This window comes from Pelodiscus sinensis, chromosome 11 (genome assembly GCF_049634645.1).
Source record: "Pelodiscus sinensis isolate JC-2024 chromosome 11, ASM4963464v1, whole genome shotgun sequence".
Classification (NCBI taxonomy): Eukaryota; Metazoa; Chordata; order Testudines; family Trionychidae; genus Pelodiscus; species Pelodiscus sinensis.
The window spans coordinates 407,361-434,703 of record NC_134721.1 but is presented as its reverse complement, the minus strand read 5'-3'; the positions used below and the strand labels follow the sequence as shown (position 1 = coordinate 434,703).

The window sequence follows — 27,343 nt, the reverse complement described above, 5'->3', positions numbered from 1 at the left end:
GGGAGGAAAACCATGATAAACGCACATCTTCCATACCCTATATAGCCACATAGAAACCCAGCTGGTAGAAGTTTGCCTCTGCCTCGCTTTAACCCCGAGGCGCCTAACACTAGCGCCAAGATTTAGGATTTCTCACCAAAGTGCTAATGGAATAAAATCGACTGGCGTAAGGAAAACAGCAGAAGAGGAGATAAGCTAACAGTGCACTATCAGTACATGCAATATGACCTTAATCAAGAGGTCTTGAGAGTGGTTACTGATCAAACACTCACAATACATGAAAACTGCTCTGGGTTTGATGTGCACCAAAGCCACACGGAAAAGTTTTTGGAGGGGGTATAAGAGGGATTTATCTGTTGTGGGTCTTAAAAATAAGAGACGGGTAAGATGCAACAAAATCTACAATATGGCTTTAACATTTTGTCTGGAAGTCCAATGATGTAAATTGAAGTGAGTATGAGAAACGTAACACAATGTTGCTAACTTGATTTCTCCTCTCATCCCCATAAAATTTACTAATTTGGAAAAATCCCAGTTGCAGATAGGGCACCCTTTTAAATGCCAGAACCTGATTTTTCCAAGAGCACTGACTAGGGTATCCCTGCTCCTGTCTATATGTAGGTTCTTTTCAGCAAGGAAAAAAGTTCTTTTATCCCCAGTGCCGGGCTCCGCTTACATCACAAAGAGGGCTCCATGCAGAAGGATCCGCACACAAGGATCCAACTGCAGGACTGCAGCCTAACTAGCTATCCAGGGAAATTCCCTGACCTGGCTACACACAAAGTGCAGCCACATGTACAAAATAAACTAACTGAAAAAGGACGAAACATCCCTAATGTCTCTCCATTATAAAGATCTTAGCTGGTCATTCGGAGGATATATTCAAGCTGCTAAATGTGACTAAAAGGATCATCTCCTCAAGTGCACTGTACACAATACAAGGGGGTACCTCTAGGATCTGTCTCCCAAATGTTTTTATTTGCTGAAGTTCAAGACCTTGAATTTTTTTGGGATTGCAGTACTTCTTTAGGAACGGGTCCTTCAGTTTAGCCTTTGAAGAAGAAGAAGAAGAAAAAAAAAAGGTACACAGCTATGAATGAACATATAAGATGCCACATTCGTACTAAGCAATTATAAAGAAAAGAACCCGACTAAGTGCTCTCGATTTATTCCACTGTAACACACAAAAAGCACTTTCTAGTGTTTAGAGCCTGTGTTATAACATATCATGGCAGAGCAGTCGTCTAAAAATCAATGCAAATTTACAGTACCTTATAGATAAGGTCCTTTAGTGTTCCCTTCTCATTGAATGGTCTAATGACCAATGCTGAGGATTCGTTGGCTGTGGCAAAAGTGACTTTGCAAATGTACGGATGCTGCCAAAAGAAGAAGCTATTAGGAAGATTCATACATTTTAATGTAGATTCCAGTAAATTCAGGCTAGACTCATCCACCGTAGAACTGACACCCTGAAGTAACATCGTGCATGTGAATTCTTTGTTTAACACAATGACAAACCAGATTCCATAGTCACATCTGCTTAAAAGGCCATGATTTTGCTCTTAACGAAGGGCCATCAGAGCAAGGACTTTATCCAACTTCCACTGAAGCAGACAGGCATCGCTCTACCGGTTTCAACAACAGCTGGATCAGGCCCTGAAGGAGCAGCCCGCACACAGGGATGTGTGCAGGAATGCAAGTTTGACTGACTGCAAGAGCACATTTTGTGCTGCTGCGGCCGCCCCAGGGCTGGAGGGGCTCGCTCTGACCCTGCCCACTACTGGGGGTGCCCTGCCCACCCATGATCAAACAGATGCACTTGGACTGGCGGTGACCAAGCACAGGGTGTGGGGGAATTTGGTGGCTGCGGGGGAAAGTGAGGCAGTTGCAAACCTCACTGCCTGCGCTCTTCCTCCTGATCCCGGACACTGCAGTCGGGGTCACTAACGTGTTGATTAAAAAGATTCGAAGACCAGCCCTGCTAGCACTCAGATTTGACGTGCATTTAGTGGGAGGATGCTGCAGGAACATGTTGCTGTGGTGGTGTCAGGCACAAGGTACGAGACAAGCAAGGCTGGGGAGGGAATATCTTTTATTGATGGAGACTTGGACAAGCTTCCAATACAGGCAGCAAGGGAAGGAGGGAGTAGTTGACTAGTCGCTTCCATTCCTAGTTTAAAAATGTTTGGCTGCAAAAATTAGCCCCAACGTGATACAGCAAAAAAACAAGAGTCTCAAAGCTGAGACGAGCCTAGCAGGACTCCCTTTGGAGTCAGCAAATACCATTCCTTATTCAGACTGAGTTACTACTACTGAACCCTATGTTGTGCTGCTCCCTGGGAGAGGGGCTGAAAGAGCTCTCCTGCACTGTATCTGCAGCCCCTGCCGCCAGGCGACTGACAGAGCACAGAGAACCAAACCCACTTCACTGAGATCCATCCCATCTTCAGTCAGGACACCTCTGATGAGTTATTAAGCAACTAACTCTACTGCTCCCACAGCTTGTAAATCTTGGACATCGACGGTCAAAGCTGACGCTAACTCCCAGTACTATGGAAAGATAGGAAGAGAAAAAGCACAGCTGCCATGTCGGACATTACTGGCATTACTGTCTCAGGGCGATCACATATTACCTTGTCAGGTTGTAAGAGGCTTATCTACTGTTTGCCAAGCCTATGAGCTCTTCAAACGAAAGCGGCTTTATAGGTACATAATACTTGTAGACCAGACTGCAGACGCTTTTTTCAGGGTTAGTCCACCTAAGGGTTAGTTTGGGGTTGGCTCAGTTTAAGAGTCATCAAGGTAACACTCACAGAAAAAGAAGGAAGAAGTTTCACAGCACACTGGAAGTCTCTGTCAGACAAGTATTTATCAGGGCCACAGTCAGCCTAGAAATGAACACAAATGGCAAGGCATCAGCTGTACAATATATAGAGAAAAAGACTGAACGATTTGTATTTCATTTTCTACAAGTTACTGAGGCAACTGCTTCTGCAAAGTTTCCCTCTAAAGAAGGACGGCGGGAAAGTGCCATTGAAAGGGAATGCTTTGTACATTCTGAAAAGAAAAATATCCGGAAGCTAAATAGTGCCACTTAGAGCTAGCTGAATGCCAAGCGCCCACGTTTGCACGCTTGTTATTCACAGGCAGCATGTGATCACACACTCTGCAGGTAGGCTTCACTAAAAGAAGATCTTGAGGATGAAGTTAAAACATGGAGTACTTTTGTTGGGGACAAAGGCAGCCTGCCACATAGAGGTTTGCCAAATTCATGTATAACAATCTTGAAGACCCAGAAGTAGGATGAAATTTGAGATCCAAACATACCCAGCTTAACATTAGTCGCTCCTTTGGTTGATTCTTACTCTTTATTAAGAAATACTTCTTACGGATTCGCCAACCTGTTAAGAAAAAAAGTTTCATTTTTGTTTTTGAAAAGCTACTGAATCATAGTAGGGTTTTTGTGCTCACTCTATTATGCTTCTCCAGTAAGAAAACTCTTCTACATTTACAAAGCCCTCTCTTTCTCAGTGAGGCAATATACCAACATATATAGCGGCATGTCAAGGTGGAAAGATACATAAATAACTTAAGGTTCCAATGGCTAGTATCAGCAGTAAGACTCCAAATCCTTTATCAGATTCAGTCCCATATACCTAATGACAGTCCTTCTCTAACTTGGCTCCAACAGGCACCATAATTCTCCATTTTAATTACATCTCCTTCATAAAGAGACATTTAAGAAGAGAGAACTGATAAATATATTTCCTCTGAGGAACATTAACATGTGTTTCCTGGACCTAGGTTCCAAACTACCAGTTTCTTACCAATGTCTTTTAGTGGCTCCACCACCTCCCACTTTGGTTCTGAGCGGAAAAACATTGAAACATGCTGTAAGGCGATTTCTGCAATGAGATTTTTAAACATTGTTAATTATACACACGTTACTGAACATTCAGAGTCAGAAGCAGGCTGCAAGGATTTGGCTTTGCTTCATACACACCAAAGTAGCAAAATTTAAAAGGAAAAAAAAAACCAAAAACACGGCTGAAAAGTGTTTGGATTTTTAACCTGTAGTAGGCGAGATCTTCCAAGCAAGCGTACATCAGCTGGCTTAGGGACCGTTAGCTCACGAAGTCTGCCTTTCTTCTGAACTAGAAGCAAACCTAAGTCACAGTATCCAAGACATCCCTAGAGACTGTTCTGATCCAGATCCAAAGCTCGTGGTTTGGATTTCCCCACGTCTGGTCTGCCCCACAATGCATCAGGACACTGTTATTCATCCTTAATGCCAGATTTTCAAACCGTCAGTTACATTTTATCCTGCAATGACTATGCACAGACTATTCCTATGCTTATTCTACTCTTTGCTGCTCGGCCCCTTCAGGGTAACAAGGGCTGGCTAGTGCCAAGGCATGTCCCTGCAGACACTTGGCCGCCAGCAGCCTGCATACAATTCTGAAATAATGAACCCATTCCAGATGGCCGGAGACAAACCGCTCTCCCCCATAGCTGGAAAGGCAGCTCTGAGAGGCGACCACAAGGTGATTTAAGAGGTGAATCAGCCGGCATTTGGAGACAGGGAAGATGGTTCAACAGTCATTGTTAATTGGTACAACAGTAAATTGAAGTAATGGCACGCTCAAGGGGTCTGCCAAGACCACAGGCAGTGACTTGATTATTATTAATTCCCCTGGAACACGCTGTAACAGTAATCTTGATGAACTTGCTTGCAATTAATATGGATGTTAGAGTATTTCTTACAGGATCACCACTGTTTCTTCAGTATTAACGAGAGGAGCAGATATTTAATGTATCACTGGTATTTTAAATCTCTTCCCCAGCTTAACATAAATGTCAGAGATGGTTTAGGAAAAGGCAGTCCGCTGCAGCACAGAGAGCAGGAATGACCCCATTTCACAGAGCCGAGCAGGGACACACATGAAAAATGAACGTGTTTCTGCGTTGCTAGGCTGTGCTTTTAGCAAAGCAAAAGGTGGCATTTCACAGCATAGAGGAGTGGCCGTGGATTTCCAATTGTCAGTGTTACAGAAACAAATTGTAGAATGCCTGCCTCAGTTTAACACAGTAACAGGCAACCTAGGCACGCGACTGGGCTGCATGAGTGGCCCTTCCATTTCGGTGGGCTGCAAGACCGTCGTAACCAGGACGGTCTCCGCCTTTGGATAGGCTAGGGCAATTCTGCTAGTTGCACTTGCATGGCTAGAATTTGCAGGATGTGCCAACTGAGCCACAGCAGCGTGCTGATTGGCTGCAGAGTCACTCTCACTGTCGATGTTGTGTGCAATCAGCACCCACCTCACATCACATACACGTCGTTTCAGTAACACCGGTAGGAAAAAGCTATGTGGCTGGAAACCAGCCGAGTGGCACCCCTGCACATTAGCAACAGGAAATCAAGTGTCCTGTGGGCCAGACACAGAACCCTGATGGGCCACAAGCTGCCCACGGGCCACAGGCTGCCCACCCCGGTTTAAAAGCTTCTTTGCCGCGGTGCAGGAGGTTATCATGCTGCATCAGTGCTGCACATCTTAGCCGCCGGGATGTCCAGAGGAGGAGCTTCTAGGTCTTCTCTCCTTCCAGCTGCAATCACCAAGTCAGAAACCATTTCCCCTCCTCACTGCAATCCTGAGCACCTTCCTCATTACAGCTACTTCACTGCCATGGGGGCTCAATGCTACTAGCCACTAGGGGCAGCAATACTGAGGGTATTTAATATATGTTCAGCTTTCCTTACTGAAATGTCAGTGAGAAACAAGGAGAGAGGCCACAAGCATTTGGTTAGCAAGCGTCCTCCACAGAACATCAGCAGGAGCTCCAGGGACCAGTTTGGGTGCTTAATTCACTGTGTCTTTTTGGAAGATAGTCTACCTTCAAGAGACACAGTGAATTAAGCACCCAGCTGGATGTCAGGACTCCAAGGCTGGATTCCCACCACCCAACGGCTCCCCACGTGCCCTTGGGCAGCTCACAACCTCGGTCTCCGTTACAGATGTGCACCCAGCTCAGTGTCACACAGAGAGTGGGCATGAAGTGTGAAGTGCCAGTTGCCCCATCAGGCAGTGGGCAGGAATTTGAGCTATCACAGCAATATGTGGGGTCTATAGAAACCATGAGGAATTTGCACCCTGGGTTTCACAAAGTCCTCAGCAAAGCTGAGCTGTTCCCAGGGTTTCTTGGCTCCCTGCCCTCGCTCAGGTGCGCCAGTTTAAACTGCCCCTGGAAGAGCCTTATGTCTCCCTTTGTTCCATTTTCTCATCCCGAGCTCAGTTCTGGACTCTTTGTGGTAACTGCAAACACTCTGGCTGGATAGCAACAGTCAATGCACAGAGCTGGTTCATGACAGACAGCACGTGGGCACCTACAATTCACTCCTCTATGCCACAGCATTGCTCGGTATCAATGCACAATTTATATAGTGAGATTGGTCCTCTGTCTGGAAGAGGGAAGAAATTTCTCTTGTACCCTTTGCTCAGCAATGATTAGGCAAGTACCTTCATTCATGCCGTTTTACAACCCTTCACTTACCAGTATAGTTTGCAGAATAGTTGTTTGGATCCAGGAATTTCTTTACCAGTTCACAATTGGACAGTATGTGATTGGTAGTGATGACATTGAGATAGTTCTGGAGTCCCTTCTGTCTTTCAGCGATGAATTCACGATCCATATTCCCAATCAACTTTTTGGGAGGAAGAGGTAGACTTAGAGCCGAGATCTTCAAAAGAGAGGAAAGAGAATATCAAATATTTCCTCTTCAAATGTCTTACAGAGGTAAATAACTGAGCCATAAACCACTAGCTCTATGCTGTTCTAAGAACCACGCAACAATAAAAGTGAATACACAGCAAGTCCGTATTGGCATTTTGATTAAACTTCTGCTTGTAAAGCACTGAAACCATCTGATATGTACTCTCACCTCAGAATGTGCAGATTTGTACATGTACAGCCACCAGAAGTGCCAGGAGATTTTAAAAACATACTAACAATAGGAGAATCAAGCTCTGCATTCCCTCCATCCCCAAGCAATTGGCAAATGAGACAGTTACAAAAATTATTTTCACACCATAACACAAACCAACAATGCACCCTTGTGTCTGTGCTTGACAAACTTTCTTCTCTCCTATTTAACTTGTGCACAGCAGCCCGCCCCACCCCCAGCCCTTAGAGCCGGCCAAAGCACACCACACTGCCCCCCCCCAGGACTTAGAGCAGACCAGAGCACACCACACTGCCCCCCCCCCCCCAGGACTTAGAGCAGGCCAGAGCACACCACACTGCCCCCCCCCCCCCCCCAGCCCTTAGAGCCAGACGGAGTGTGTGGCGCTCTGAAGCTAATGTAGCAGCAAGTGGAGCCCTGGACCCCTTTGAATGACCAGACCCTAGGGCAATTGCCCCCTTTACTCCCTCCCCCATCGGAAGGCCTGCGTTTAGCACTCTACTGCCATAGTACTTATCCCTAAGGAATATCATGCAAGATCTTCTGAAAGCCAGGATCACTCTGACCATCAATACTGTTGTGAAATGTACATGCAAGTTTCATGTCAGAGGCTGCAGGCACACACAGGTGCACACAAAATCTACTCCTATGGGTCTGAACCAAGTCAGGTCTGACAAACAGGTTTCTATCAGACCAAAGGATGTATATTCACCGGTCTGCCTCAGCTCGCATGCGAATCACACACTGGCTCCTGCCCCACTTCCATGGAGCCGGCTGCCACCCCGCACTGCTGGCTCTGGATCAGAGCCTACAGTGCAGGGTGGCAGCCAGCTCCCTAGGAGGGAGCTGCAGGTGGAAGCTGACTTAAAAGCCTGCTCCCAAGGAGCTCGCTGCCACCGTGCTCTGCAGATGCATGGAACTGTGCAAGTGCTGAAATGTTCAGCAGTCACACGGTTACCCAACTACCCACTTTTTAACAGCCTAATACAAAATCAACATGAAGTCAGCAAAGCAAAGAACGGATGGGGCAGGGGAAGGGAGGTCCATCCTGACTCTGGGACCCCACACTGAATTTTGGGGCTATAATGAGTAGGGATGACATTGTAGTCAAATACCCAGTTAACGGATAAGCTTGGGCTTATTGCTTCATCTTCTGGACTACACGCATCCCCCTCCCTTGCTGCATCTGTATCAGAGGCAGCAAGAGGGGTGAGGCGGGAGCCAGTAAATGCGGGAAGACAGCTTCAAGCCAGCTTCCTGCACGGATCAGCTCATGCAAGACTCTTGCTCTCAGCCCCTGTGCTGCTGCCTCTCTATCTGAGGCAGCAGCCTGAGGGAGAGCAGGGAAGGCTGCCATGGAGCAGTCTCTACCAGTGGCTGCCCAGGCTTGTTGCGGACAGAGGCTGCCCCATAGGATGCCAGCAAAGCCTTTGCCCGCAGGGAGCTCACCGCCCCCCTCCCCCCTCCCGGCCAGACAGGGGCTGCTGCTGCTCTGCGCTGCTACCTTTGTATTAGAGGTATCAGCACAGGGCAGCAGGCAGAAGCCAGTCCGGGGGGGGGGGGGGGGGGGGGGGGGGGGGGGGGGGGAGCATTGGTTTTTAAACCAGCTCCCCTCGTGGACTGGCTACCGCCTGCCACTCCACACTGCTGCCTTTCATACAGAGAGAACAGCTTGAGGTGGCAGGGGGCTCCCCAGGAGTGGCTGCTGGCCCCGCCCCCAGGGACTATCAAATAATTGTGTAACTGATTGAATAAGCATGTAACCGCATTAAATACAATCAATCACTAGCTAACGTCCCTAATAAGGCGGCCGTAAAAAGGACACCTCTATCCCTCTCTGAGGCAGCAAAGGGCAGCGCTTGGGGATAACAAACCTGGTAGTTCTGTGGATTAGCCAGTACCAGGCTAGATCTCACAGGAGAAAGCTCCAGAGACTGGGGTGCAGCCCTGGACTTGCAAATTCAGTCAGGGCTAGCTTTGGCCGAGGACACAGCGCTGTGGGAAAAGGAAGCTGTCGGTGCACAAGAGCTACTTTTCTAAAGCAAACAGTTCACCACTGGGGGGACACTTCTGGCATTCTCTCCTAGTGCTCCAAGTGGAAAGAAGGCGCAGTGGTTAGACCATGCTGGCTGGGAAAAGTAAAGGGAGCAGTTTAAAATGCTGGAGGGAAATAATCACTTTGGAGAAAAGAGGAGGCGATGCCCTCACCCTTTCCCTGCTCCTTTATATAAACCCCGGTTTGCACCCACATCTGGAACACAGCGTGCAGAGGTAGTAACCTCATCTTAAAAAAGGTATCTTGGCAAAAGTACAGCAAGGAGGAGGGGTTTGGAACCGCTTCCGTAGGAGAAGAGATCAACAAGACTGGGATTTTTCAGTTTGGAAAAGAGACAGCCAATGGGGGATATGAGAGAGGTCTATCAAATCATGACTGGTGAGGAGAAAGTAAATAAGGAAGTGTTATTTACTCTCTCATATGCACATGAACTAGGAGTCACCCAATGAAATTAACAAGCTGCAGGTTTAAAAACAAACACAAAAAAGTTTCATGACGAGACACTGTCAACCTGTGGAACTCCTTGCCAGAAGATGCTATGAAGGCCAAGACTATAACAGAGGTAAAAAAAAAGAACTAATAATGGAGGAGAGAGTCATCAATGGCTATTAACCAGTATGGCAGTTTGCAAAACATTTTAACCATGCTCTGAAGTTCCCTAATCCCCTGTAAGAAGCTGGGAATGGATACTTGATGACTGCCTGTTCTGTTCATTCCCTGTTCTGACAGTGGTTTGAAGCCTTAGTCTCTAAGACAGGATACAGGGCTAAATGGACCCTTTGGTGTGATCGAGTATGGCCATTCCTATATTCTTATTCTGCAAGAGTAGCGGACAAAAAGTTGGTAAGAAAATAAATAAATAAGGTTGTGTCTTAAGTTACAGGAATGCATGCAAAGCATCCTAACCACTTCCCACTTCCCCACATGCTCACCCTCCTACTTTGAGGAAAAACCATTTCTCTTGCAGACTAAACAACCACGCACACCGGTCTGAGAACCAGCACCAAGACTCAGACAAAATTTAAGAACTGCAGCAAAGCTTCTAAACAGGACACACGTCAGATTTCTGAAGGACAATCGGTATCACTGTCACAACAGGACTTGTCACTGCCCACTGAGAAGATGCTCTTGTTTAGGGCTTCCTGACCATTTTCTAAATTTCTCCACATGCTCCTGGAGAAAGTTTAGTTCCTTGATTCAGAAAAACAACATTTGACTATTTAAGGCTAGCCCTGTATTTTCACCTTGGACTTCTGCCGCCTCACCTGCCAAATCACAAGGGGGCCTGGGGTCATATTTACGAAATGCACCTTCGGGAGGCCCTGACCCTGCAAAGAGTTAGGCCTGTGTTTTAGGGCCTGAGGGAATACTTACTCCAGGCCCCAATTCAGCACTCACAGTTAATGCAGCCACTGCTGCCAATTGGATTTTTGCCCAAGGGCCAATCCTGTACCACTCTGGTTTGAAGATAAGAGTGTTCTTAGGAATCTGGGCTGATGAGCGGTCTAATTCAGAGCACCTTGTTACAGTAAGTCATTCGGTCCCCCTCACAGAGAATGGTCTGAGGAGTTCTCTGAATAAAATGGAGAGAACATGGACAGTTTCCACACCTCTACACTCAATCATCTCCAAGTAAAAAGACGACCTGTTTGGGGTGTATTGCAAGAAGCTTTTCAGTCCAGTATGCTCAAGGAAAACCTGGGTTGGAATTTTTCAAACGCAGTTTGAAGAATTAGTCATAAGTCTCCTACTGCAATGGGACTAGCGTGGTTACCTCCACTAGTCCAGCCAGCTTTGAAAAGCCCAGCACTCGCTAGCATTTAAGAGGTGTCGGGTAACAAGCCAGTACAGATAACACAAAAAGCCACAGCAGCCCAAGCTCAGCAAGATGCCCAGCGCACAATATCCTGACACGGCAGGCAATAAGCAGTGCAAGCATTAAGCAAGTCAGTAAAGAACATGGCTGGCTTACAGCTTTCAGTCTGCTAAAAGACTCAGTTCCCTCTCAGGAATATAGCAAAGATGTATCGGTAATTTCACTCTGAATGAGCTTCCATCCCTACAGGAGGAGTTTGGTATCTTAAGGGTGTAAAATCTCATTTAATTTGTTAACTCCAGCTGGGCTGACCCAGCTAGGCCATGGGTTAACCAATAAGCATCACCCAATAAGCATGATGCTTACCAGTTAACCATTGACATATGGTTAATTGGTAAGCATCACGCTTATTGGGTATGTTTACACACGCTCCAACAGGTTGTCTTTTTACTTCATGATGATTGAGTATAGGTGTGGAAACTGTCTATCCATGTCTCCATTTTATCGAGAGAACTCCTCAGACCATTCTCTGAGGGGATCCAATGACGTTTTGCTCAGGTTGTAAACATCCCTACTGCATCTGAGCTATTCAAGGGGTCTGCACCTCCATTCAAATGTTTCTAGGGATTCACAAATGAAGAGATTGAGAACCACAGGCCTAAGATCATTTTAGGGGCCCCTCTTTCCCAGTGTGTTTCCAGTTCTGTGTTGTGCCTCCTGTGGGGTAGGTTCTCACTCCTGCTAGCTTACAAGGAGTGGACAAGTCTGCTGCTAAGCATATTGTATTACTCGGATCCTTTCCCTCCCCTCTTCTGTTATTTACTAAAACCCAGCCTAAGAAAAAAAAAGGAGTTGAACATGACATGAGCCCAAATGCTCTACTGAGACTGATCTACCTGGAGCATCTGCCTACCACCTCACAATAACATTTACAAATATTTCTACCAATCCCTCTGCCAAAAAATAAATAAATAGGTACAATTTTCCAAAAGCTTTATTCCTTCCCGCAAGCAATCTCTTTTCACCTCAGCTGTCCCCATAATGCAATTATTCAGCTGTAACGTGTTCTACAAAATTCTATCAGCTTTTTGCCAAGCAGGGGTATCAGATAGCAATTTTGCCACAAGCATGCTCCGTCTCTCCCTCCTAGGTATGTACATCAAAGAACAGTGACTACGAGACAACAGAGAGGATGAGGATGGAAAATCATAAGGTTTGCACATTCAGTAGAATTTTCCTTTCCTGCTCATCGGGGTTGTTTTTAAAGCTGCTCCATTCCCGCATATGCGCACTCAGCTGAAAAAATGCTGGAATCCAGTTGCCTGCTGCTGAAGTCATGTTTGGGCTGAACACAGCTAACAGATGCCAAGATATACAGCCTAGCCATATACATATTATGCTGTATCAGTACACAAAGGCCCAATTTTGGATTCCGTACCCAGGCAAAGTTCCCAGTTAGGTCAAATGAAGACAGTGGGAGTTTTTCCTGATTAAGGAGTGCAGGATGGAGCTGTGTAAGACAAAGAAGAAAGGAAAGTTGGCCAGTAAAAGTAGTGATCATACAAAATTTTCAGTGAAAATTCAAAGCAGGCAGATAACCACAGAGAACTCAAGTAAGTTACACCTGCTTAAATGGCATCTCATTTTGGTCCAAAGTATAATCTTCTATCCTCTACTTGGTAATCCCTGCTTCTGAATGTCATTTTGCTCAGATTGTAAACAACAAGAATATACTTGTCCATTCTTGTTCACTAGACTTCAGGTTTTTAAAGCCAACAAGGAAATGAAAACCAGAAATCCAGTCTTAAGGATCTGCCATCACAGTACGTGTGATTTTGGGGGGGGGGGGAGGGGGGGGGAGCCACAGAGAAAATTTATTCTTAAAAATACAAATAGTGTTCATTTCATATGTTGTTTCTCTGATGCTAAACGAAGACATCCCGGAACCACAAGCATCCTTCCTGTAAATGTTAGTCTCTGCTTGCCCTTCTCACACACACTTTGCCTTTTCCTATGCAAACTAAAAGAGACTACTGTCCTAAAAGGAAAGAAAAACAACCAACCAATTCAGTGCTTTACTGAGGAATCCTTTACAATAATACAGAAATCCATCACATGATAAGCAGCATCTGGAAGGGCTTTTAGAGGAAGACAATAATGAGACACATAACACTTCTATAATGAATTAAGGTCAGTATGTGCCTCTGTTTTCTAACAATCAAAGGAAGAAGGGGTAATAGGACACTAAACCAGAACAAGTCACATTACTGAACAGAAAGATTCAGTATCTGCCCATCTACTATCTTTAGATTTAAATTGGTCATACAGAGATTACAACCAACATTTCCCATGATAAAACCTAGACCAGTTCAGCATTTCTCCGTCTTCAAAGATGTCAATTTTGTAATTTCACGATAAAATCCAAATCATTTCATTTTCTGCCCTGTAAGTTTGATGCTTTCTTTGTTCTCGTCATCGTTCTGTACAATGAAAGCAAATTATTTTAAATACAATAAAGAATAATTATATTTAGGTATCAGTGGAAAAAAAAATCTTACCTGCAAACTATTATTAAGCAAATCAAAGTCACTGTATCTTCTGACAATCTGCAAAACAAAGGAAGTACTGAAGCAACACATTATAGTCTATCTTGCAGGGTTTTGTGATAACTAAACTGCATGAGGGAAACAACCCCTACTTGGAATTTTGGTTTCATGAAGCTTCTCTTTACACTCCAGTCTGAGTAAGCCAGCAAGAGGAGAGGTAAGAGTTGCTCACTGTGATGTCTAATTTTGCAAGATTCATAGATCCCCAGGCCAGTAGGTACCATTGTGATCATCTAGTCTGTCCACCTGTATAGCACAGACCACAAAAGTCCCCCTGCTTCACCCCTGAAAAACCTTCTAGAAAATCCATCCAAACATCTCTGTTCTCTCTCAATTTAAAAACTGCCAATGACAAAGAATGCACCACAATGGTTAATATATTATTTCAGTGATTCATTACTTTGTTTAAAACATACACCTTGTTTTCCAGTCTGAATTGGTCTTAAGCTTCCAGGAAGACCACTTTCTAAGGCCAGGCCTATACTCACAGGGAACATCGAATGGAGATACGCAACTCGATACGCAACTCCAGCACGGTTAATTACGTAGCTGGAGTCAACAAACCTTGTTTCGCATTTCCCTGACATTCCCAGTGGCAGGCTGACAGGAGCGTTTACTCCAATGGGCTTCTATTACTGCTCATGAGAAGCAAGAGTACCGGCAGCCGGTGCAGGCACCCTCTGAGTTCAACAGAGCAGGTCTTTACGAGACTCGCTAAACTGAGCTCTGGAAGATAGATTGTGGCAGCAGGAAACTTCTATTTAACGTAGGCATGGCCTAACTAATATTCTACTGTAGCATCTTCGCTATCAGCGTTTGCAGACACCTTCTGATCTTCCCTATCAGAGAAGTTGAAAAATTTCATCTGACCTTCCCCAGAGTATCTATCAGGCAGCAGGGGGGGGCTCACCAGCTCGTCACAGGATATCATCATTATGGCCTATTTTTAATACAGCACAGCCTGGACAAAAGCGTGGCACCGCTAGTAGTGGGAAGCTGGTTCTGGCAAACTATTCACACCTCAATTGAGTTTTTAAAAGCAGTTACCATCTACAAATACTTGCACACACAGGTGAGAGGAACACACTGCACAAATTATTCTGTGTGTGGCCTCGAACATCCACAATGGCAGAAGATATTGAGGCGTTCTCTAACAAGCCCAGCCACACTGTTCTAGTAAGGTGAAGGGGTCAGACAAAAATGTTCCTCTAACAATCACAACTGTGAAAAGTTCTGGAAACAAAGTTTATTCGGGGGGGGGGGGGGGGGAGAACTTGCTTCCAAAACGAAAGCAAAGAGTGGAAAGCATGATTTTATCTACTGAAGACCTAAATGAATAAATGAATAGGAAAGCATGCTGGAGAGAAGTATGTGTGAGATCAACAGGAGGACTTTGGCTTCAGTGACAATCCTGCCAGCCAACACAGAACAAAAGGAATGACTCCCCCGCCTTTACTCATGAAAATTGCCCACTGTTGTCTGTGGGACTACTTGTGTTTCTTGGGCTCTGTGTTTCTATCGGTGGTGCACATTCACGCATGTTTCGGGGCACATAAAAATATTTATTCTCCACATGGACAGAAAAGAGGAGAGGGAACATTGGTTAAGGCGAGGGGCTTGCCCCATTCAGCCCACAAAATGCTCCTGCTGGGGAGCAGGGGAAGCCCCTATCAGGACAGCCAGTTGGGAGGGATGGGGCTGCCAGCGGAAGGGGTGGGGAGAACCCCCACACACACTTATTCGGGCCAAGGTCCCGGCCAAAATGTCGTCTGCCTCTGCGCAGGAAGAGCTTTTTTAAGTGAACCAAACTTTAGAGAGAGATTACCTGCCAATTGTTTTCCATGGAAATCCCCCTCTGCACACGAATTATGTATTCCTAGAAATCAAAGGGGAAACAAAGGAGAAAACAAAACGATTAGAAACAGGAACTAGTGACTCACAAACAAGTGTGAATGCGCAGCCAGCCTGCTCTTCAATCGGACCCGGACGCGGGGAAAACCCTGACCTAGATTTAGATCCTCCCAGCTGGGAAGTGTTCTGGTCTGGGGTCTCTTGACCACACTTAGGGCTGTCAGCTCTCCATCCGCAGAGAAGCAAGCACCCTTGCCCTGCCCCCACACTTAATTCCAAGGTCTGTCCCTGCTCACTCCATCTTCCCCCCACCCCTCACACTCCTGGGGGTTCAGGCTCTCAGTTGAGACTGGGGATGAGGATTTGGGGGTGGGGAGGACGTGAGGACTGGGGCCAAGGGGTTTAGAGTGTGGGAGAGTCCAAGGCTGAGGGTAGGGAGTTCGGTGTGGGAGGGGATGCAGACTCCAGGGCAGCATTCATGTGCAGGAGGGGGTTGGGCTGCAAGTTCCAGGCAGCTCAGGCTGGTGTGGTCTGCGGCCTCATCAGCTCTCCCTGGGCACTTCCCAGGCCTCAGAGGCCTCTAGCTGCCATGGACACATGGCTTGGCTGATGAACTGAAGACAAACGCATTTCCTATTCTCTGGACTCGAGGGGGGGGGGGGGGGAGAGCAGAGTTCCCTCCCAGTCTCTCTCTCACACAGCTGCACTGGCTCGCCCCCCCCCCCACCAGTGCAACCCAATTCACAGCAATTCATTCCCTCCTCATCCCCCTGCCATCACTGGCACTGCCTGGCCCCTTTTACACCAGACGTTCTAGTCAAAAACCAGACAGCTGGCAATCCAAGCCACTGAGAGATGCAAGTAGAGTTAAGAGCCTGCAGGTTTCTGAAGCATTTAAGCACTTTCATGTAGGTAAGGAGAGACAATATTGAGTACGTACACGCCTGTCAGCTCAGTAAAAGCTGGAGAAAAGTCTGCTCAACCACGTGTCTATTTCGTTACTGTTGATTTTTACCCACCCATTCCTGAGAGTTAATTCTTTTCAGTCTCTCCCTTCATTTCCAGATTCATTTTCACACTGTGCCTTCTGAAACAGGGCCTTGGACAAATTTCCCAAAAAGTATCCTGCGAGGAAGTGTAGTTCTTTCTTTCTATACACCCGTCTCCTGAGTTTGCTCAACAAACTCAGAGCTCCCACGCAGACAGGCATATGGCCGAATGCCAAAATCAGCCTACGAATGGTCTGCACATCATTCATTCTTATTAATACACACAATTAAATTATAGTGATAGAAATGTAGCCGTGTTAGTCTGGGGTAGCTGAAGCAAAATGCAGGACAATGTAGCACTTTAAAGACTAACAAGATGGTTTATTAGATGATGAGCTTTCGTGGGCCAGACCCACTTCCTCAGATCAAAAAAGTTTTTTGATCTGAGGAAGTGGGTCTGGCCCACGAAAGCTCATCATCTAATAAACCATCTTGTAAGTCTTTAAAGTGCTACATTGTCCTGCATTTTGCTTCAATTAAATTATAGTTATCTTTCCCCAAAGTCAAAGAGCCCAGATCTTCAACCCAGTTACAATGAAAGGCAACAGAGTTAACCCTGATTTACACCAGCCTAACAAGGATCAGAATCTGACCCAAGACACCCACTGCTGACAAGTTCATTAAGCAGACATTTGACACACCCAAGTCACAACTTGACAGTTGAATTTTTCCATTTCCTCACATCTAATCTGTATTTTAGGCAGTAGGAAGAGCCTACTCTGTATACACCCAGACAGGAAAAGCAGTAACTGCTTAGTCAGCATGTCCCTGAGAACACTTGCTATTTCTCTGAAAGGACGCAACAGGAGGGTTCACGATGTTCGGCCATTCAGCTTTACTAGTATTTTACAGGAAGTGCAGAGTTATTGCCCAATCTCCCCAACGGCTCACTGTTTACACAGGGACTGACCTTCGCATCACGCTGCCAAGGAATGCTCCCAAGCAGGCAGAGCGCTGGCTGCTTCCAGTCGATTACTGCTTGGGAGAATATAAAATTGCTTTGACCAAGGCAGTACTGCTCTTTCCTGAATCAAACACAGTAACGGCCTCGCCTCCCTCCCAACACACTAACCCAGCTCCTCAGGGAAATTCTGTAGGACACAACCTCGGATGCAAAACTCACAATTATTTTACATGTCCCTTTACCCCCCTCCAGCTTCCTTTTATCATCAGGTCTCTCCTACCACAGCCATCCGCTCTCTCACCACATGTGAGGCAGGAAGGGAGCCTCCCTCCCCTGCTGCAGGGGGAATCTGCCACGGAAGCAGCCTGCAGCAGGCACCCCCCCCCCCCGATGTGAGAAGGGGGGGGAAGGGGTAGCTCACCTGTTGGCTTAGAAGCAAAATTGCCCCCCCCCCCCCAGCACTCACTCTGCCAGAGTCCATAGGCAAAGGCCAGAAGGACTTTCCCACCCCTCCCCACAAGACACAGCAAGGTGGTGATCTCAGAGTTGCTGAGAACCCCACTGTGAGGCCCCTGTGCCCATCAGGGCCACTGCTTTCCCAGAAGGGGCTGCACCACAGGGGCTCAGCTGCATACCCAGGCAGCTTATTCCCTCCCTGCAGGAACAGGCCTGGCTTCCCAGCTCTCCATGAACGGCAGCGTCACCACGCTGCTCCTGAGAGCACAGCAGCTCCCACCTCCCCAGAGGGAAAGCTTGGCACCCGCCCAAGTCTTCGCTACCCTGCCGAAAGCCAAGAATTAAACAGAATTGCCAGAGAACTTCCTAGCAAAGACTCTCCTTTGGTAATGGGACATGGACCCTTCATTTCGGATCTGTAACTAGGCTGTTACCAAGAATCATTCAAAGGCCCAAACAGCTGCTAGACCGGGGCGGGCAATAGGGAGGACTTGCCAGGACTAGCCCCTGGAGGGCCCCCAGCGCATTTATTCACCTGCATGTCCACAGTAAGGCCACCTGCAGCTCGTGGCCAATGGGAATTGCAAGAAGCAGTGCGGCCCAGGACACCGCTTCTTTCAGCTCCTATTGGCCAGCTACGTGATCCGTGGCCAATGGGGGCTGCAAGCGGCCAGACCTGCAGATCGGCAGATTAATAAATGTGCTGGCAGCCCTCAAAGGGCAAACCTTGGTGAACCATGTCCGGCCCGCGGGATGCTTAGTGACTGCCCACCCTGCACCAGACGGAGAAGTGAGGTAGTAACTCAGGCCAGTTCTTAGGCTATGTCTACACTGCACGTTTTTTGTGGAAGAGGATATGCAAATGGCGTGCTCACTTGCATAGCTTCGATTCTTTTTGCAGAAGAGGTTTTGCCGCTAAAAAGCCCCATGTAGACGTGGCCATTTGCGGGGGAAAAAAACCATTTTTTGCAAGATCCTGTAAACCGCGATTTTTCAGGAATAAGGGATCTTGCGAAAAAAGGTTTTTTTTTTTCCCCGCAAGTGACCACGTCTACATGGGGCTTTTTAGCGGCAAAACCTCTTCTGCAAAAAGAATTGGAAGATATGCAAATGAGCACACCATTTGCATATCCTCAACCGCAAAAAACCCGCAGTGTAGACATAGCCTTAGCAGGCAGAAGACACTCTCTCACTGACCCAAAAAACACACATCACGTGGCACCTCAGCCAAGTCCCATGGAGTGAGAAAGCCATAAAGATGATCCTCCCAGAATGCGATGGAGGCCCCGGACAGGGCTGTTCTGCGGCAAAGGGAGTTCAGTCTTCACTGCCTTCAAACCAGCACTTGCCCAAGCTTTAGACTCCTGCAAGCAGAGCAGCTGCTCCTCTCCTTTTATTGCCTGAAAGGCCCATGCACGCAACGCATTCTCTTACACTCCACGCAGCAAACAACCCATGTGAAACAAGAGTTCCTAGTTTGAGGGGAAGGAGGAGAGTGGGCCGTACCGGATTAGCGCAGGGAGAAAGGCAGGCAGAGGAAAGAAGTGGTTGGGAGTCAGAAAAGCTACTTTACCACCCCCTTAAATCAAGTTTGCATCATTGGGAGTGGAGCAGTGGATGGGTCTTTCAAAAACCAGTTTTCAGGAAAATAATGTTGGTTGGCATTAATTACATGCCCACCCTTTAATTCTCTACTGCCTGCAGCCCTTCCATAGTTTTGCCTGAGATCAGCATGAACTTAACGGGCCTATAGTTACCCAGGTCATTTCATTTATCCTTTTCAATTAAAAAAAACCAAACAAACAAACAACCACACCACAGCATTAATTTTTTCCGGACCTCAGATTTCTCAAGGATTCTCATATTTGTTAAATATCATCTTCAACAGCTCAGAGAGTTCCTCAGCCAGTTCCTGTAACGTGCACCCAGGAGTGTTATCTGGTGCTGAAGATAAAAAATGTTTAACTTCAAATTTAGCAGTTGCTGTTTACCATCCCCTCTGGTAACGGACGGAGATAAAGCAAAGACCGCAGCAACTCCGCTGGGGGCACACCATGAAAGGATGTTGGTGGGGCCCTCCCAAAATGAAGTTCTTAGAGAGTCAGTGATTGGAAACCATTGGGCCAGCCAGAGGAAAACCTCTAATTTCCACACTGAAGTTACTATTAAAGAACTGGACTCAAAACAGGCTTCTGCACAGGTTCCTCACTCCTCATCTCTTTCTTATCCAGGAGGTTTGAAAAGCTGACAGAAGTACAGAAATCCAGGTTAGCTTCAGTTTATGCCAAAAGCTTATCAGAGGCCCCCTTTCAAGCTTCCAATTTTTAAAGCTCAGAACTGGAAACCTAATTAAGCATGAATCATCAACAAAATACTAGTTTAAGGGCATTGAGAGGATTTTTAATAAGGTTCTAAAAGCTCCTGTTACATGCTTATTTGAGAAATCTTCTAGTATGGAACGTAGCACTGCAACCACGAAAACTGCTCAGACCTACGGACCCTTCTTTAATCTGGGCAAAGTATGTGCTTACTATTATACAACTCATCATTAAAATGATCTCAACTAAGATACTGCTGGCACACAGCGATGCCTACATGGAATAGAAACAATGCAACTTGTCAGCTACATCTTTATTCTTACGATGTGCAGGCCATTCCATACACACGTTTTAAGAAAAGGACCACTGCAGAAGACAATTAGGGAAACACTTAGAAATACACGGAACAAGGAAACCACTTTGGAGCGAACAAAGGAAAGGTGCTGTCCCTCTTACCAATTAGGAACTGTTGGCTAGTTCTCTTGCCTTAATGCAAAGTGTTTTGAATTTGAGGTCACTTGTAAAGGACATGCTTAGAACAGGAGCAGACAGAATCTGGCAAGATGTCGAGCACTTTGGACTCCTACATATTTCAGTGACACAGGGCGAACTCAGCACTTTGCAGAATTGATCCCAGAGACTAAACAGATGCAGTCTACATACACTGTACACTCTCTGGTCAGGGACTCTTTCTATGTGTACAGCAACCAACACAATTTGGCTGCCAACCTCACTCGGGTGCTATAGTAATATCAACAATAATAATCTGCAGTGCTGTTGGAAACCTTCTTGCAGCTATCACGAAAATAAACTGCATGTTCAAAAGTCTGATATCTTGTCTTTACCAAACTATGTTGGGCTACATCTGAGGCTTTTTTCAAACACACACAACCTAGGTATTTTTATTTTTAATAAAAGATCATCTTTCGTGCTGAATCCATTGCATATTTCAAAGCCAAATGCCAAAACAGGGGTTGAATTTATTGCAAATGACATAAGGATCTACAAAAGTTTCTCAAACTTAGATTCTCTCCCTTCCTAAAGTTATAGCTTTAGAAAAACGTAGCTTTGATTCCATACTACGCAGTGAGAGAGCGATGAAAAAAATCTGAACTAAAGGGATAATTATATCTTTAAAAATACTGTCCCCATTAATAGTTACTCAAAAGGAGAAAAGCTTTCAAAATTATATTTTAAGCAATGATTTCAGCTTTCAACTTCTGGGCTACCTTAAAGCAGTAGGCTAATGAAATGGCAAATTCTACTTCACTGTTGTAGGTTAAATGTACAATACAACAAGCAGGGAAAGAATTGATTCCAGAGAGGACATGCATGCATACCCACTAATGGTTTTACTATTTTAAATAAATCTGCAGCTTGCAAGTCAAATCATGCTACTCCTGCAGCAAAAAATATCAAGCAAGAGACTAAATTCCCATTTAAGGCTTAAAAAGCAAATTATAAGAGCAATTTCTCACTCACAGATTGACGTGTAAGAACACTCAGTTTAAATAGCTGACACACATTAAAACTTATCTGCTGAAAAGCCTCTGTTGTCAGAACACGGTATCTTGACATTAGGCCATTTATACAAGTATTTTACCTTAAAACATATTGGACAGGATTTTGCTCCAACTGAAAGGGAATTCATGGATAGGATGGTTTTTGCTACTACAGAAATTAGATCGACCCTTGGTACACTACTATTTGTTTGTCATGCTAAGAGCAGATCTTGCAACAGGACTACTATGCTCACAAGAATGTGTGTGACATGTCAGTCACATGGGTTAATGCACTACTAGAAGAGACTAAGACACTACAGTGAGGAGAGTGGTATAAGGATCTATAGGGAACATCTACACAGCAAGGCTTAACTCGAAATAAGCTACTCAAATTGAGCTACATCAATTGCGTAGCTCATTTCGAGTTTTGTGCCGTCGACACAGCACTTTTTTCGAAATAGAGCACTCGTCCTCCAGCTTGACGGTACTTCGACATTATGTCAAAATAACTGCTGGCTGAGTAGACATGGACTATGTTATTTTGAAATAATGTTGATGTGTAGACATAGCTATAAAGAATAGAATTTTAAAAGCCCCAATGAAACCAAAGGGATTCCATCTATGCACATTCACTTGCGGGACCGGGCCTCATAACCAGACGTTTATATGAAGTGTATGTGAAATATAAATTAATGTGATGTTCAAAATTAAGAGTACGCACACAGTACATATTGAAACATGGCATTATCTATGTCCATTTATACACAGATAAGAAATGCATGCTAAGAAATTCCAGAATTTTTACACTATTTAATCTGAAAAAGGGCTCTCTAAAAATTAGACCATGATGTTTAATATAATCTCACTCACTTACTTCCAGATCAAGTGTTTTCCGTCCACAAGCAAAACAATTTACATATATGTGTGTTGGGTTTTTCTGTTTCCTTATAGAAACTTTTTTTTTTTAAATCAGTTCTTTATTTGTATTTGTTTGAGAGACAGGGGCTGTCTCCTCAGTCTTCACTAGCAGAAATCAAAAGTGAACTGACAATTCTGTTGCTGCACATGAAGTTGAAGCGAACCCCCAAAATGTACTAGTAGCTCCATAGTGCTAACTAGTAGATCCATCTTAATGACACATGGGAAGCCGGTTTGCTGAGCAAACGTAACTTTTGTAGTCATTTAATAGCCATTTTACTCACAGACTAAACAAACACTCAGTACCATTTTAAGATGTTTGTGTGCATTCTCTGTCAAGTGAGAGTTACCATGAAGTGCAAACTTGTCAGAACATTTAAAATACCAGTTTTATTCCCTCTTGGGCTTCTAGCTATTCAAACATATGTCGTGTATCGTTCATGCTGGTGTTCCCCCTCATTTACCAGAAATAGGATTCTGCCTGCTGCCAAATGTAGAACTCTATTCAATGCTATTAAAATTACATTTCACCAATATTTGAAACATCATACTAGAAACTGTTGTACTTGACATAATTTAACAGAAGCAGGCTAAACTACTAGAAGAGACTATTTTGAGTATCCCCATCACTAGTTTTTGTCTTGAACTTTGTATATTGCCATGTTCAGATTTTTTCTTCCCTGAAATTCATTACCTTTAGCCAGTAGTCACTGGTTTATTCCAAAATGACCATATCTGGAGCTTATAACAACTTGACTGAGAATACCTCCTAGCTTGGATGTCATATGAAAGCAACAACATTAAATCAAATCTAAACCCAGATCTTGGTTTGTAAATGTTTTTGTAAAAGCAAAGAACTATGGAAGAAGGTGTTTCACTTTTCATAAATCCAATGAAAAGTTTTTAAGCAACCTCTGCCCTTTTGCAGCCTGTTACCACATGGCACTGTGACTTGCAGAAACAGTCTATATTCATCATTCACACCAACAGAGTTGCAAGATTTAAAACAAATAATTGGATTTTTCACATTTTCTGCTTCAATAAGCTTAGATGTTATCAGCATCACAGATAAGGATTTTAATCATTAATCATTGTCAATATTATTTTGAACATGGCCACATCCTGTTAAATTATGGGCAGACTAGATCACTGGCAAATGAGGAACAGGCTTATTTTTAGCCCCCTTTTCATAGCTGCTACTGGGCAATGCTAGTTTGTAAAGATTCTATTCTCCATGTATTTGTATGGGATTAAACACATGTAGAGCCAGGATCTCTTCCTTTGTGGGCTTTTCATTAGGTCATGAGTACAGTAAAATGCAGCTATTCCTCCCCCAAGATGTATTGACAAGCACATCATCTTGAAGGGAATCTGACCACTACACTTGGGATTTGTTAATGTAATTTAACTTTCCCATAAGAGTTCAAATCAGATTAGAAGATATATCAATCAATTACTTCCCAGGCGCACCAGGTTTCCCAGCTCAAAAGTGAGGGGATAAATCAAGCATGTGAGATGACAGGGTAGTAACCTTATATCAAACAGGAAGGCCAGCCTGCTGTGAGAGATCTATTTTGTTTTAACCATTACCCCAAACACACTACCTCTAAACTATCCATGCTACACACCAGAGTTGTTGACTCGAGTCCCACGACTTGAACTCAAGCCCAACTTAAGTCACCTAGGTGACTCAACTTAAGACTCGACTCGGGTTCATTGTTTGTGACTGGAGACTCGACTTGAGACTTGCTAATTTTGTTAAATCAACTCGGTGAAAAAATTGTCCAAAAATGCCGATATTGATGGCTTCTACAAAAGTGACTTGACATTTTTAAAATTAAGACTTGAGACTCGACTTGGGTCTTGACTCAAAAGTGACTTTAGGGAGTTGACACTAGACTAGAGTCTTGAACTGTAGTGACTTGAGACTCAACTTGGACTTGACAATGACGACTTGAAGACAACACTGCTACACACAAGACCTTTTTATTTAACTCTGCGGTACCCGAATCCCAAACAGCTTTTAAATGAAAAGCAATGGTGCCACAGCATTCTGATTTTTTGTGCATTTGTAGTTAATAGCAGACAATTACTATTAGAATCTTCCCCAATGTGCGATAAACACAAAAGTACAAAGACAAATGATCAAAGCGTCCCCAATACTTGCTACTGAGCTCCCACGCATGGAAGTCACATCACACAACGTGTTTGGGATAGAAAACTGCTTTGAAGTGCTTTCTGTTCAACAGAACTCTGGGTCTTTTTTATTGTGATTAATTCCTGTGAGAGACTCAACCAAAATAAATAAACCAAACGACACAAAAAGTTATTGTTATCTTTGTGTTTGTAAGGGACTGCAATAAATGGTGTTGAAAACACTTAAATGTTTTTTTTTTAAAAAAGATACAATGAAACTAGAACCTGTCTTGGTGGCAAAGAGAAATAAATTGAAGTGGGTCTGGCCCACGAAAGCTCATCATCTAATAAACCATCTTGTTAGTCTTTAAAGTGCTACATTGTCCTGCATTTTGCTTCAGCTACCCCAGACTAACACGGCTACATTTCTATCACTATCCTGCAACTAAGCATGCTTACACATCTCAGTTTGCCAAGACATAGGTAAAAGGTTTGTCAGAAAGTATACCTAGTGTAGCTTTGGTTGTAATGCAAGTTTGAACACAGCTCAGAGCTCTGGCTTTATAAGCCACTAGTCATGACTTCTAAACTCACTGATGCCTTCAAAAAAATTCCTCCTAGTTAGAAGCCTGTGATCAGAGGGAAAATGCTTCACAAAAGTTGGTTCATTAAACTTCCAATTTGAGAGCCTCAAACAGAAAGCATTGCCAAAGTGCAGATTGTGTGTACTGTCACAATGCTGATCACATAGTATGGCTATTAGCTATAAATGCTGCACTAATTACCCCTGAAGTCATTCATGTTACAGTTCACCAGACAAGGAAGAAGTCAGAAGCCTGCCACCATGATATGTGCGCATCTAAACAATGAGTAATGCTGAAAGACACACCCTGACATATTCAACTCAAGTCTTTCACCAGTACAGATCTAAAAGTAGCCATCCTGCAGCAAAAAAACTTCAGGACCAGACTTCAAAGAGAAACTGCTGAGCTACAGTTCATCTTTAAGTTTGACACAATCAACTCTGGATTAAACAAAGACTGTGAATGGCTCGCTAACTACAAAAGCAGCTTCTGCTCTCTTGGAATTCACATCTCCAGATCAGCTGCTAGAAGTGGGCCTCATCCTCCTTAGGATCCACCTCGTCATCTCCAGCCTGATCCTGGCCTGCATATTTATACCTGCCTCTGGAAATTTCCACTGCATGCATCTGACGAAGTGGGTCTTTGCCCACGAAAGCTTATGCTCCAACACTTCAGTTAGTCTATAAGGTGCCACAGGACTCCTCGTCGCTTTTGCAGATTCAGACTAACACGGCTACCCTTCTGATACTGGACACCAGTACATCTGCTCTTGTGGAAATACACCTAGCCTTGTCTCACACCCCCGTGCCCTGCTAAGTGGGTAAAGCTCAGAATACTGCTTGAGAATACCATGGAAAACCCAGTTTTAAAAAAATGCAGCTCTACTCCAAGAAAGGGCCTATAAGATGGAATCATGGAACTCCACTCTTGTTGAATATCAGTGACCCCAGACCAAGGCTGCTCAGTTTTTAAGAAAATGGCACCACATGTAAATACATCACAGGAACACGAGCCTCAGAGGTGAAAGTCAAACTGGGTTCTCTCTGGCTACACATCACTCACCCTATGTAATAATGTGAGACATCCTGCCCTCAGTTACACCTGTGCGGCCCCACTGGAGTTGCACAGAGGGAGCTGTGAGCAGAATTTAACCATATGTTGTCATTTACACTAGAGGCCAGGCTACACTAGAAGTGCTACCAGTTGCAGCTGCCCCACTAGAGCACGTCTGGAGAAGAGGTGCCAAGAGGACAGCGCTCTCCCATCGCCACCAGTGAGACGCGGTGGCGGGACAAGTTCTCCTATTAACATAGCGTGGTCCACACCGGACCTTAAGTCGGTGTTACATGGCACCTGGGAGCAGCTTATTCCCAGCCCGAGCGGTAGCAGATATCCTGACTAAGGGGCAGTGTGTTCTCACCCTGTGACTTAACTGATCAGCGCACTACAGATAACCAAAGCTGACAAGTACTGTTAGGGCACTGCAGAAAGCAAACCCACTAGGGAGGGAGGAAGCCAAAGGGCCACAGGGCACAGACCTTACTGGGGAAAGCCAGGGGACAAAACCCTGTTACAGAGCCATCAGACAGACACAGCCAGATGTCCTGCCTGGGGCTCCTTCCCCCCAACCCCAGATCACACTGTCCACCTTCCCTGGGACCAACCCCCACTCCTTGTACTCGCCTCCCTGCCACAGGCTCCCCCACCACCTCATACACACCAGCCACTCCATATGTGCTCCCCTGCCAGGGGCTCCCCGCACACCTTATAGCCCCCCCTCACTGCCAGGGGCTTCCCCCCACACACCTTACCCTAACCCCTCCGCCTGCCTGGCTACCTTATAGCCCCCCCTCCCCGCCAGGGTCTCCCCCTCCCCCCCTTACAGCCCCCCCCTCCCCGCCAGGGTCTCCCCCTCCCCCCCTTACAGCCCCCCTCCCCGCCAGGGTCTCCCCCTCCCCCCCTTACAGCCCCCCTTCCCGCCAGGGTCAGCCCCCCCTCCCCATACAGCCCCCCCTCCCCGCCAGGGTCAGCCCCCCCTCCCCATACAGCCCCCCCTCCCCGCCAGGGTCAGCCCCCCCCTCCCCATACAGCCCCCCCTCCCCGCCAGGGTCAGCCCCCCCCTCCCCATACAGCCCCCCCCTCCCCGCCAGGGTCTGCCCCCCTCTCCCCATACAGCCCCCCCTCCCCGC

At 45.5% G+C, this 27,343-nt stretch overlaps 1 protein-coding gene across 12 annotated transcripts in view; it reads right to left on the bottom strand.

Annotated features, from left to right (window-relative positions):
* Window positions 1–27,343, bottom strand: part of PXK (PX domain containing serine/threonine kinase like) — a 49,985-nt gene that overhangs the window by 22,212 nt on the left and 430 nt on the right. For 8 of the 12 annotated variants that reach the window (XR_012906414.1, XR_012906413.1, XR_012906415.1 and 5 more), the window contains exons 2-10: window positions 15,262–15,312; window positions 13,389–13,436; window positions 12,269–12,340; window positions 6,550–6,736; window positions 3,828–3,905; window positions 3,328–3,401; window positions 2,814–2,888; window positions 1,272–1,376; window positions 950–1,051 (exon numbers count right to left, since the gene is read on the bottom strand). Coding sequence is in view for 8 of the 12 variants with exons in the window: in XM_075938410.1 (XP_075794525.1) it covers window positions 950–1,051; window positions 1,272–1,376; window positions 2,814–2,888; window positions 3,328–3,401; window positions 3,828–3,905; window positions 6,550–6,736; window positions 12,269–12,340; window positions 13,389–13,436; window positions 15,262–15,312 (792 nt within the window). In the remaining 4 variants the exon portion in view is untranslated. Of the gene's footprint in view, window positions 1–949; window positions 1,052–1,271; window positions 1,377–2,813; window positions 2,889–3,327; window positions 3,402–3,827; window positions 3,906–6,549; window positions 6,737–12,268; window positions 12,341–13,388; window positions 13,437–15,261; window positions 15,313–17,246; window positions 17,312–27,343 lie in introns of all 12 variants that reach the window. The other 4 variants (XM_075938406.1, XM_075938407.1, XM_075938408.1 and 1 more) reach the window with 3 other exon arrangements.